The sequence below is a fragment of the Pangasianodon hypophthalmus genome, chromosome 29, assembly GCF_027358585.1.
Source record: "Pangasianodon hypophthalmus isolate fPanHyp1 chromosome 29, fPanHyp1.pri, whole genome shotgun sequence".
Classification (NCBI taxonomy): domain Eukaryota; kingdom Metazoa; phylum Chordata; class Actinopteri; order Siluriformes; family Pangasiidae; genus Pangasianodon; species Pangasianodon hypophthalmus.
The window spans coordinates 4,449,226-4,461,306 of NC_069738.1; the positions used below are offsets into that span (position 1 = coordinate 4,449,226).

The 12,081-nt window shown below is 41.6% G+C and overlaps 2 protein-coding genes across 4 annotated transcripts in view; both read left to right on the forward strand.

Annotated features, from left to right (window-relative positions):
• LOC113534681 (aconitate hydratase, mitochondrial) overlaps nt 1-5,593 on the forward strand; it is an 18,562-nt gene extending 12,969 nt beyond the window's left edge. Inside the window, exons 16-18 of one of the 3 annotated variants that reach the window (XR_008301266.1) lie at nt 243-364; nt 1,663-3,633; nt 3,664-5,593. Coding sequence is in view for 1 of the 3 variants with exons in the window: in XM_034301559.2 (XP_034157450.2) it covers nt 243-364; nt 1,663-1,797 (257 nt within the window). In the remaining 2 variants the exon portion in view is untranslated. Of the gene's footprint in view, nt 1-242; nt 365-1,662 lie in introns of all 3 variants that reach the window. The other 2 variants (XR_008301265.1, XM_034301559.2) reach the window with 2 other exon arrangements.
• Nucleotides 5,594-7,098: 1,505 nt separating this feature from the next.
• On the forward strand, nt 7,099-11,799 carry polr3h (polymerase (RNA) III (DNA directed) polypeptide H). Its single transcript, XM_026927371.3, has 7 exons — nt 7,099-7,268; nt 7,802-7,921; nt 8,473-8,569; nt 8,931-9,017; nt 9,541-9,604; nt 9,779-10,013; nt 11,190-11,799. The coding sequence occupies exons 2-7, from the start codon at nt 7,811-7,813 to the stop codon at nt 11,238-11,240; spliced, it is 645 nt and encodes a 214-aa protein (XP_026783172.1). The 5' UTR covers nt 7,099-7,268; nt 7,802-7,810; the 3' UTR covers nt 11,241-11,799.
• The last annotated feature ends 282 nt before the right edge of the window (nt 11,800-12,081 follow it).

The window sequence follows — 12,081 nt, forward strand, 5'->3', positions numbered from 1 at the left end:
TTGTCACTGCCACCGGATTAGCAGCTCAGAGGAAATGAGATCTTGTCACTTTGTCTCTCACTCGTGTGAACATGGGGTTACACAGATACGCTTTTTAAACACAGTCGATGCTCTTCGTCCATCAGAGATGATTGCACTTCCCCTGATTAGACTGCTGATGTAATACCAAGAAATAATTCTTTTATTTAACAGCTTTCTCTCTCGCTCTCTCTCTCTCTCTTTCTCTCTTTCTGTTTCTACAGAGACTAATCTGAAGAAGCAGGGCTTATTGCCCCTGACGTTCTCAGACCCTCGGGACTATGACAAGATCTGCCCCGATGATAAGATCTCCATCATCGGACTGCAGTCTTTCGCCCCTGGCAAGGTCAGTCACCTTCTTCCCATGTGCACTTCCTCTCCACATCTGCTTGTCTCTGGCTGTGTAACAGCTGTTACAGATGTTCTGAGTGTGTGTGTGTGTGTGTGTGTGTGTGTTTTGTTGTGTGGGTGTGTTTGTGGGATGAAAATGCCACATTGTGAGTGTGTGTAACATGTTACAGTAAAGATTTGTTATGGCAATTGATTTTTACTGAATGAAAAATTGCCGGTTAAAATTATTTTTGGTTTCACAATTTTCTTTTAAAAATACATTCGAATATGCAGATGAGGTGTTGAATTAGTAAGTAAGTGTTTTCTGACAGAACAGTAAACTGTCAGACCTTTAAATAACTGTTCTTATAGTACATTATGTCAAAAGAATAGGATTTATATATATTTATAGATTTATGTAATTAGTTAAACACTATATTTATATACATATCTACAAGTGCACATATTGCACATTTTTTATTTTTTATACATTTTAACAAAAATGTTAAAACTCCTCAGCATTTTAATAAAATGTTGTCTCTGTCTCTCTCTCTCTCTCTCTCTCTCTCTCTCTCCCTCTCTCTGTTTCTGTCTCTCTGTCTCCCTGTCTCTCTGTTTCTCTCTCTCTCTCTGTCTCTCTCTCCCTCCCTCTCTCTCTCTGTTACTGTCTCTTTCTGTTTTTCTCTGTCTGACTCTCTCTCTCTGACTCTCTCTCCCTCTCTCTCTCTCTGTTTCTGTCTCTCTGTCTCCCTGTCTCTCTGTTTCTCTCTCTGTTACTGTCTCTTTCTGTCTTTCTCTGTCTCTCTCTGTCTGTCTCTCTCCCTCTCTCTATTTCTGTCTCTCTGTTTCTCTGTCTCTCTCTCTCTCTCTCTCTCTCTCTGTTTCTGTCTCTCTGTCTCTCTGTTTCTCTGTCTCTCTCTCTCTCTGTCTCCCTGTCTCTGTTTCTCTCTCCCTCTCTCTCTCTCTCTTCCTCCCTCTCTATCTCTGTCTGTTTCTCTCTCTCTCTCTCTGTTTCTGTCTCTGTTTCTCTCTCTCTCTCTCTCTCTCTCTCTCTCTCTCTCTCTTCCTCCCTCTCTCTCTCTGTTACTGTCTCTTTCTGTCTTTCTCTGTCTCTCTCTCTCTGTTTCTCTCTCTGTTTCTCTCTCTCTCCCTCTCTGTCTCTCTCTCTCTCCCTCTCTCTCTTTCTGTCTCTCTGTCTCCCTCTCTCTCTCTGTTACTGTCTCTTTCTGTCTTTCTCTGTCTCTCTCTGTCTGTTTCTCTCTGTCTGTGTCTCTCTCTCTCTCTCTCTCTGTTTCTCTCTCTCTCTCTCTGTAGCCTCTGACCGCCGTGTTGAAGCACTCAGACGGCAGTTCGGAGAGCATCCAGCTGAACCACACCTTCAACGAGACGCAGATCGAGTGGTTCCAGGCTGGCTCCGCCCTTAACAGGATGAAGGAGCTCCAGCGCTGAATGGGAGGCGGAGTCTCCAAACAGGGGGGGCGGGTCAAAGGGCCAGGTCCAAAATATTCCAAATATAGGAATATTTTGGCCAAATATACATGATTTCCCTCTTAATCCAAACACACTTCACTCAGCCAGGGTGTGTTTGGTGTCCAAGGCTTGCGTTGCACAATGCTAAACCATTAGCTTCTATTACTTCTTAGCTACACGAGGTATGTAGCTTAGTGAAAAGTACATTTTATTTTTGGTTGAACTTTCACTTTAATGATGTGGACGAGTTTAAAGGGAGGAAAGATTTTAAGCACACCAGTAGTACACACACACACACACACACACACACACGCATATAACACGTCGCTGACACACAATAGACACGTCACACTAGACACACACAATCATCAGAAAATGATCATAACATCATCTCCAAGTAGGAAAACCAAGTAAGCACACACACACACACACACACACACACACATAAACATTGCATTAACATATTGCATATTGTACCTCATCCAAACCCTGTGTCCAGCACTCCATAGTGAAAACACTGTCACCATTGTGTTACTGTAGCCAGTGTGTTGCCCCACACACACACACACACACACACACACACACACACACACACACACACATGCACACACACAGACTCTCTCTCTCTCTCTCTCTCTCTCTCTCTCTCGTTTGCAGTTGAAACATTCCTTTCCCTCTTTCACCCACCCTGCTGTAAGGAACAGTTACATCATGATTTGCTCTACTCATGACTCTGGCTTCACGGGAAAGATTCCGTGGGTTCAAATCCCAACGCTGTCGTTTCTCTTTTCCCCCGACGGAGTTGTGGTGCTGTTTAGTAAACCGTTACGTAATGAGAGTTTGCTAATACACGCTGTACAGAAATACCATAAACACTCCTTCCCTCATCATCCTCTCTTTTTTTTTAATGATTATATAAGACAAAAATGAATAAATTAATAAGACCAAAAAATATCAGGTTGATGAGGAAACCGCGAAGCGTAAACTCTTCTGTCCTGTAAACTGTTACAAACGCTGACACTGGAGACTCCTTCCATAAATGTTAAATCAATAACGGAAAACTTCACCATATCAATCGTAGATCGTCCGCTGTACTAGTCCCTGTGTGCGTTGTTACTATAGAAACGATAACGTATTAGAAGGAGCATAATAATATGAACCTGAAATGTGATTTGATTGAGTTCTGGGTCTTTTACATGTTTTTTTTTGTTTTGTTTTTTACAAGTTGTTTTTTAACTTCCTTTATCAGAAGCCAGATCCCACTCTTTGGTCAAGTAGATCACTCCATAAACCCGGTAATTACTTAACGAGCTGCTCGTTTCTGATTCGCTTTTGGTTTGTGTGGATGAACTGTTCGGAGCAGGAGTTCGATAATAAATGCCGATCGTGTCCCGTCGCCTGCATTATCAGCTGCCAGCTATCGTGTTTCCTCTCCTGCTACTGCTGTGTGAACACTCCTGAGTCAGAGATGCTCTTCAGAAAGCAGTGTGTGTGTGTCAGGGTGTGTTTTAATATCTTGGTGGAGACCAAATCTCCCCACAAGGATAGGAATATCTCACAGTACTGAACTTGTGGGGACATTTAACTGGTTCCTGAGAGGGAAAACTGCAGCTTTTGTTTAAAAACTAAAAGAGACAAAAGGTTTTCTTTCAGTTACTGAGGTTGAGGTTAGGATTAGATTTAGCTTAAGCATTAATTAGCCACATTCATAATTATATCAATGGAAGGTCCTCAAAAGGATAGCAAGACAAGCACTGGGGTGTGTGTGAGTGTGTGTGAGTGTGTGTGAGTGTGTGTGAGTGTGTGTGAGTGTGTGTGAGTGTGTGTGAGTGTGTGTGAGTGTAGAGTCTTGCCTTCATAAAGCTTCCATCATGTCAATAACTGACTCACTTCCTGGCCTCGTGGAAAAACTGAACACACAATAGTGGTTTGAGAGCTGTGTTTGAACACATGTGCACACACACACACACACACACACACACTTGAGGATTTTCCATTAACATAATTATTAATGCATCTAATGAATGCTTATGCACACACCTAAATGTAAATGTAGCCCTTAATGTTATAACCTTTGGTTTCTGTTTTCTTTCTTTCTTTTTTCTTTTTTTAAAGCAGAAAGATTTTTTTCCTGTCCCTGTGGGGACCGACAAAATGTCCCCACAAAGTCAAAACTGTCCTATCTTTCTGGTGACTTTTGGTCCCCACCAAGATATAAAACCATTCTCACACACACACACACTCCCACTCCCTCTTAGACACTTCACTCCTTGCACAGCTCAGTTAAATTTATTAAGAGTTTTCTCTGTTTCTTTTTGAAACTGACAGACAGGGTTGTTAGCAGTCGGTCAGCGATCATATGTAAGATCTCTATCCCTGTACCATTTATAGAACAAGTGGCGTTTTTTTTTTTTCTTGTATTCACTGATTTCACTGACTGAGCTGCAGATTAGCACTTACTGACATTTAAAAGGTCTCTAATTGTTTGTACATCAAGCCATTTGTGGTCTAAAGTCTCGAAGTCTCGTGAGTATTGTACTTATAAAATAGTCTAGAGCTCATCGATTGATTGGATGCTGCCAGATTGTAATGCTTCAAAGTGTGCACTTAGAAGAGTCTTAGGATCTGTGAATTGGTTTTCTGGAGCTGAGCTAAGGTTATTATGCTCCATGTTAAAGAAATACTCACCTTCAGTCTCTATCCTCTGTGCCTGTGGCTGCAGCGTATGTGACTGACAAAAAAATCTTCAAATCCACATGAGATCAAAATAGGTGTGAGCCTCGGAGAGCTCCAGATAGAAAGAATCCAGTATGGAAATCAATCACTCAATCCTTTCAACACACTCCCTCCCTGACTTCCTGTTTCAAAATACAGAAATATTGCTCCAGTAACTACATCGTACATGTCATGTGGATTCTCCAACGAGTTTAGTACAAAGCTTCTGTAATGCCAGGTTAATATTCAAAAGTTGTAAATTGTGATCTAAAGTGCTCTTAGATTAAAAAGGGGAGGCAAGACTCAGATAGAAATGGACTTTTACTTGCAAAATGTGTCAAAATACGAAGTCTATTCTTTAAATCATTGACAGAGTAGACATTTTTTTTAACCCAGTTCTTTTAGTAAACACGTGGAGAGATTGTTTAATACTGCTTTGTTTTCTCCTCTTAGCTTTCGGCATTCATTTCCACTAATGTCTAAATCCTGACGAGTTCTTCAACGGGTTCTAAGCATTATGGTTTAATGTCATTGTTACATTACCGGTTTTGTGTCAAATGCCTTACGAGGGAGTCTGACGTAGTGATATTTTCAGACAGGTCCTCATAAGAAGCTTGTTTAAAGTGTGTTACTGGTTCTGAGTGCCTTTGTGCAGTTGCTGCTCGCTTACTGAGCCTGAATGCTGAACCCTGAACCTCTTGTCCTGATCATACGCATTTCAGTACCTGTGGAAACTGCGTAGCCTCTCTGTGGTGTAAATGTTTGCCAGTGATGTGGCACTTTCTATCTAAGAAGCTTTAATCGTGACTGAAATGTTACTGTACACTCCTAAGTGCACATGACTCTACGATTCTGCACAGACGTGTTCTTTATAAATCACACTCGATTAATCGGTTAACATCTGTCAACATCTGTCAACATCTGTCTTTCTGTTCTGATTTTAATGTTGATTTTTTTTTTTTGTAGGATGTGATTTGACTGCTTGCGGTTTTATTATGATGTGGAATAAAAAGTGTTTAATATCCTTGATGAATGGTAAATAAAATCTCACATAAGTTGTGATGTTGTTCCTGATTGATTCGTATAGAAACACAAACACACACACAGAAGGGGTTACGTTTCATACCTGTTCACCTGAGAAATTATAATTTTATATTTGAAAATTTACAAACAGGGCAATCAATGTTGTGTGTTTGGAGCACAAATATACATACGTGACATCTCTATACACCATGTAAGGGACATTTATTAAAGCATTAACATGGTTATATGTGGTTTTATGGTAAGGAACAAGGAATCGGTTAGCCTTTAGACAATATACAGACAGTATTTAATATAGTTGGTGTGACCAAAAGTATGTGGACGCCTGACCATCACACCCAGATGTGGTTCTTCTCCAGACAAATTCTGAAGTACACAATTGTATAGAATGTCTTTGTGTGCTGTAGCATTACAATTTCCCTTCACTGGAACTAAGAGGTTCAAACCTGTTCCAGCATGACAATGCCCCTGTGCACAAAGCGAGCTCCATGAAGACATGGTGTGTGAAGGTTGGAGTGGAAGAACTCGAGTGTCCTGCACAGAGCCCTGACCTCAACCCCACTGAACACCTTTGGGATGAACTGGAACACCGACTGAACCCCAGACCTCCTCACCAACATCAGCGCCTGATCTCACTAATGCTCTTGTAGCTGAATGAACACAAATCCCCACAGCCACGCTCCAACATCTAGTGGAAAGCTTCCCAGAAGAGTGGAGCTTATTATAACAGCAAACACGGGGGAATAAATCTGGAATGAGATGTTCAACAAGCACATATGGGTGTGATGGTCAGGGGTGCACAAACTTTTGGCTGTATAGTGTATGATGTTGGTCTCACAGTCTTTTATTAGGTTTCATCTGGTCAGATAAATGTGAAATAGAGTACATATGTCGATACTTTACACCAATATTTTGCCTTATGTTATAACCTGGAGCGCTGAAATTAAAGATCATAGTACTGAGAAGGTAAAAAAAAGGCAAAGCAGTTGGCACATTGTCTGAAAAAAAGTATATTGATACACTAATTTAAAAAAAGTATACATTAATTATCTTTGAGGTCAAATTATGTACCATAAATAAGGACTAAATCACTTGAGGCCTGCTGTAGAAGGGGTGGTTTTATCCCCTTTTATATGTATCTGATTGAGATTTGTGTAAAATAGAAACATTCAGGTATTCAATCTATATAAAAGGTAAAAAATTGATCATGTGAAGTTACAGACACACATTTACAGACATTAATAACAGAAACTCTGACAATTTTATCTCTAAATTCCTCATTAACAGTGTAAAGATTTACTTTTTCATCAAAATAATACTCATTGCTAATCTTTTTTTTTTTAATTTCAAACAATAAACATTCATATTCTGGATATTTTTCACACTAAGGCTTTCTCATACACATACAGACGAATAACTGCTGTTGCCATGACGACCAGGTCAGATATTCCCCCACCTTCTCCTTCGTAAAGCAACTAAACGTATTGCCGTAAAGCGTGAGTCACTGTCGTAACTCCACTACAACACGACAGACACGTGCGGCTTTCCGGGATTTTTTTTTTTTACAGGTCTGTGTAGAAGCATTGTAATATAATAGCAGTTTAACGTAATAAATACACAATTACAACGCAATGTAGATCAAATATAATTTTGTCTAGAGTGATAACTGTCTTTCTCTGCATAAGGAGAAAAAGGTGGGTGAAAAGGAAAGTGTTTAACTCGTTAGCTAACTTTGTTAGCCATGTTTTTACTTAACATGAAATACCATCTGCTTCCTCTAAGTAATGTTATTGTTATTTAAAGAAGCTTTGAATTTGTAATATAATTTAAGAAGGCTTAGAGTCAGTTTTAGTTGTGTGTGTGTGTGTGTGTGTGTATGTGTATGTGTGTTTTTTTTAAAACTAGCTAGCTATTTTAGATTTATTTCCATGCTAAAGCTTGTGGCTCAAACCCAAATGGTTTCCTCTTTGAGCTCTAGTGCACTACATAGGGTGTATAAATGCATAGTGCAGTTCTACAGGGGTTATGTAGCAGTTTGTGAATCAGAATGTGCCTTTTATTTATAAAAAACTGATTTTATTGATGATTTCACCTCCTGAAGTACATCAGATGGGATTTTATTCATCTGACCTTAATTCATCACATGGTTGCTCTGTTAATCCGTGGAAGTGATTTGTTGGATCTTTCTTTATCTCAGAAGTGTAAATGTGTCTGAATGTGTGTGCAGCTTCTCAGGATGTTTGTGGTGGTTGAGATGATCGACACCGTACGGATTCCCCCGTGGAATTTCCACCGGCATCTGAACGACGCCATCGCTGAGGAGCTCAACAAGAAACTGGCCAACAAGGCAAGTCCTGCTTATCACCCGAATAACGCTAATCTAATCCAGAGCGGTCACACGGTTGGTCATTTGGTCGTTTCTCTGCGTTAAGATCCCTGATTCAAACTGCAAAATGTCTCTGTTCTTTACTTCTGCCTGTTACAAAGCACTGACACTGGAGACTCCTTCCGTGTTTTTACCACATCAGCGATTACACACAGTTTCTTTCCTAAATAACGCCCTTTTTAAACTGTTTATTATTAGCCTTAGATTATGCAGATCATCCATCATACAGGTTCCTGTGCAAGTTCTGTGCAAGAAGATAACGTATCAGAACGAGTGCATTAATATGAACCATGTGATTTGGAGCTGCACTACTGTCAGAGCTTCTGTTACAGAAAATTAATCAACACCTTCTGACCAATCAGAGTTGAGAATTCAGCAGCGCTGTGGTATGAATGAGATTAGTGGAAGGAGACGAAACGCTCAGAGGCAGCCTCTTTATCAGGTGTTTTATTATCATCAGTCCAGCTGTTGCTTTGCTCCTGTTCGTAATTAATCAGTCTCCTCTTAAACAGGTTGTGTATAACGTTGGCTTGTGCATCTGCCTGTATGACATCACTAAACTGGAGGACTCCTACATATTCCCTGGCGACGGAGCCTCTCATACTAAAGGTACTCCAACTTCACAGCTGGTTTTGGTTGACGTGAGCTTATATGAAATGTAACGAACCCTTAACACTTTATTCCAGGTCTCAGGGTTTGGATAAGAGAAGGAAGCTCAAAGAGAGTGCCTCAGTACTCAGGGTTGTCCGGTTTTGCAGAAAGAGAGGGGGTTGGCTTTATTTTCTCTGCTATCTAGAGGCACAGACAGGAACTGGAGAAACCGTTATAAACAAAGCGAGCATATAGCATTTATTTATTAAACACAGAACCCAGTGTGCATCAGTTCGTGTCTGGCATTTTAATGTTGATTTATCCTCAAGGCCTTCATTTTTGTCATTAAATAACTGTCGATGTTTTTTTCCTCCCACAGTGCACTTCAGGTACGTCGTGTTTCACCCGTTTCTAGACGAGGTTCTGGTCGGGAAGATCAAATACTGCAGTCAGGAAGGAGTGCATGGTAAGATTATAAAACCACCACAGGCTCTTTCTTTTCCTCTTTACAGTTTCTCTTCCTCATCTGGAAGACAGCCTGGACATTTTTGTGCTTTGTTTACTGCTATAGATTAGGAACAAGGTGGAAAACTAGTGAATTTAGTTTGCTAGATGATGGAAGATCGTTTTAACAGCTAAACCGGTAATGAGTCCGTCTCGTATTTTTAAATCTGCTGCAAAATGGTGAGAATTAGTTTCTGTGTCACGCTTGTACAAGTTGAGGCACTTCATGTCGCATCTCATACAGCAGTTCATCTTATTAGGTTTTTTTTTTTTTTTTTTTAAGATGTGAATAAACTTTTGGCGCCGCTATCTCCTCGGTCTTGCTGCTCATCATCTGTAGGCGGCTTACTGTGAATATCCTGGATTTCTTTGAAGCTGTTATTCCTCAGGGATATAAATATTAATGAATCCCGTGTGTGTGTGTGTGTGTGTGTCTCTGTGTGTGTGTGTGTGTGTGTGTGTGTGTGTGTGTGTGTGTCTGACAGTCAGCCTCGGATTCTTCGATGACATCCTAATCCCACCCGAGTCCCTACAGCAGCCTGCTAAGTTGTATCCTGCATGAGTCACGCTGTTGATGCCTGGCCTGTTCACACTCATGTCTAGTGAATAATGAATGAATGATAACACAGTAATAGTGTGTGGTGCATTATGGGTATGATGGTGTTGCTGTTATCGAGGGCCGAATAACAAACAGCGCTGTTGCTCCTTGACGCCTGGCCGTAGCGATGAAGCCGAGCAGGTGTGGGTGTGGGAGTACGAGACGGACGAAGGAGCTCATGACCTCTACATGGACCAGGGCGAGGAGATCCGCTTCCGGGTCGTGGACGAGTTCTTCCTGGATACGTCTCCCACCGGGCCCACCAAAGAGCCCGAGGCTCCCGCTACAGCCGCCAGCACGGTGCCTGCACCTGCCACGGACGACGGGACGCAGAAGAAACAGTCTCCTTACACACTGATGGTGAGAGAAACCACACACACACACACACTCACACACATCTGAGTGATGATGCACACTGTACTTCATTCTTACACTCCACACTTTTTACTTGAATTGCATCTGGAAGTTTGCAGGGTCTCTAATTAGAAATTAGAGTTGCCAGAACAGCCTCCAAAGAAATAACTGCATATTTTATTGTCCAGAAATGTCCGATTTGAGGTTTTCTCCCTTCATTTCCCTTCCCTGTGCTCTAGCCGTGTTCTCGAGCTGCATCATTCTATTACTCAGCAGTTTTCATTTTCCAGTTTTGCATATAAACTCTGTGGGGGAATTAAACAAAACCTGAACGTGCAGCTTATTTTACTGTATCAGCTTCCACTCGGTATTAGCAACGTCAGCGTCTCGGGGTTAAGTACAGCTTTTAGTCCACGTCGTTCCCGAGCCGATCGTTCAAGCAGAGGTCAGCTGTAAACAATCTGAGACGGCTAAAGAGCATCTTTGAAACTGAAACTGATATGGATTTGAATTGCTTTTGTGTATGTGTCGCATTATTCTGCTTTAAAATGCACTGTGTGTTACATTTACGGGGTTCGTGCCACGGCGCTCTCGATTCAGAAGGTATTGATTAATTTTCTATAACAGCAGCTCTGACAGTAGCGCAGCTGCAAATCACGGGTTTATATTAATGCGCTCGTTCTAGTACGTTATCGTTTCTATAGTAACGGATCATTCACAGGGACTTCAATGTTCTCCGCTGTGGGTTTCCTCCAGGTTCTCTGGTTTCCTTTTTCCTCCCAAAAACATGCCAGTAGGCGGATTGGCTGCTCTAAATTGCCCCTGGGGTGAATGAGTGTGAGAATAGGAGGCGTCCCATCCAGGGTGTATTCCCGCCTCACATGCAGTGTTCCCGAGATTCCCGAGATTCCCGAGATTCCCCTTCCCCAGGTACATGTGGAAAACGTTGCCGTCTGTATTTTGCCTCGTCTTTTTCTTGATAAAGTACAGTGCAGTAACAGTTCTAGTTCAGTTAGTGATCCTAGAGGTAGCCCAGAACACAGTTTTAGTTTGTTTTCAACGTCGTTTTCTAAAGTACTGTAAAGAACGACAGCTCGTGAATTGAACAGACATCTCATGTACGAATCCTACGACGACATTTTAATCGAGTACCCAGTAAATAATTGTTCTTTACTTGTGCAGGCTTCCATCAGTGAGCCAGGACTGGGCTTGCTGTCGTGGTGGAGCAGCTAACGGTAGCACAAATCGACGCCCTGTGCTGTGTGGTGGTGATCCGGTTATCAGTAACTCTGCATTGTTTGACTTCGGGAACCAGAGAGAGGGATTTTCTCCTTTCAGCTGGACTCTGGTGCTGTAGACCGACGTCCTGAGCGAATGCTGTGTTCACCAGCGCCACGGCGTCTCTCTGGTGCTCCTCTGCTGTGACCTCGGTGTGTATCGACATTTGAAACCTGTATTGGATTTTGACTGACAGCTCGATGGACCAATCGGTGAGCAGTGAGCGTGTCGATGTGAGCGTGTCGCTGCTCATCAAATTTGCATGTCCTTCTGCTCTGTCGCAGAAATAGATGACCTTCTTTTCTAAAACAGTGCAGTAATCTCATTTCAGTCGCGGTCAATCACCTGCTGTGAGCCAAACCCAACTTGTGTGCTTCTTATTGTGTGGAAAAAAATATTTATTTTGCTTTAAAATACACATTATCTCAGTTGCAGGTCCATTTTGATTGGTTACTGTGCATCAATGAGTGGCTGATATAAATAAAGCAAAAATGTATTTAAAAGTTCTTCTTAACATTCTTGTCCCTGTGTCTGAGACATATCTTAAATATCTTACCGATTTAGTGTTGCGTCAGCGTTTGGAATGGATGCTAATGAGCACCGGTTAGCATCCCACGCACTCCCAGTATTACAGTCAGTCTTAACGCTAAAGGATGAGATCGTGCTAAAGGCACTGGTGGTGAATTATAATAGTTTGGACCCAAAAAAAATTCCTTTTAGCCCAAATGTAGTCAATCAGCTAAGACGTGTTCAGTGTCTCATGTTTGCTTCTTTAGTTCTGCGTTAGAGCTCCGAG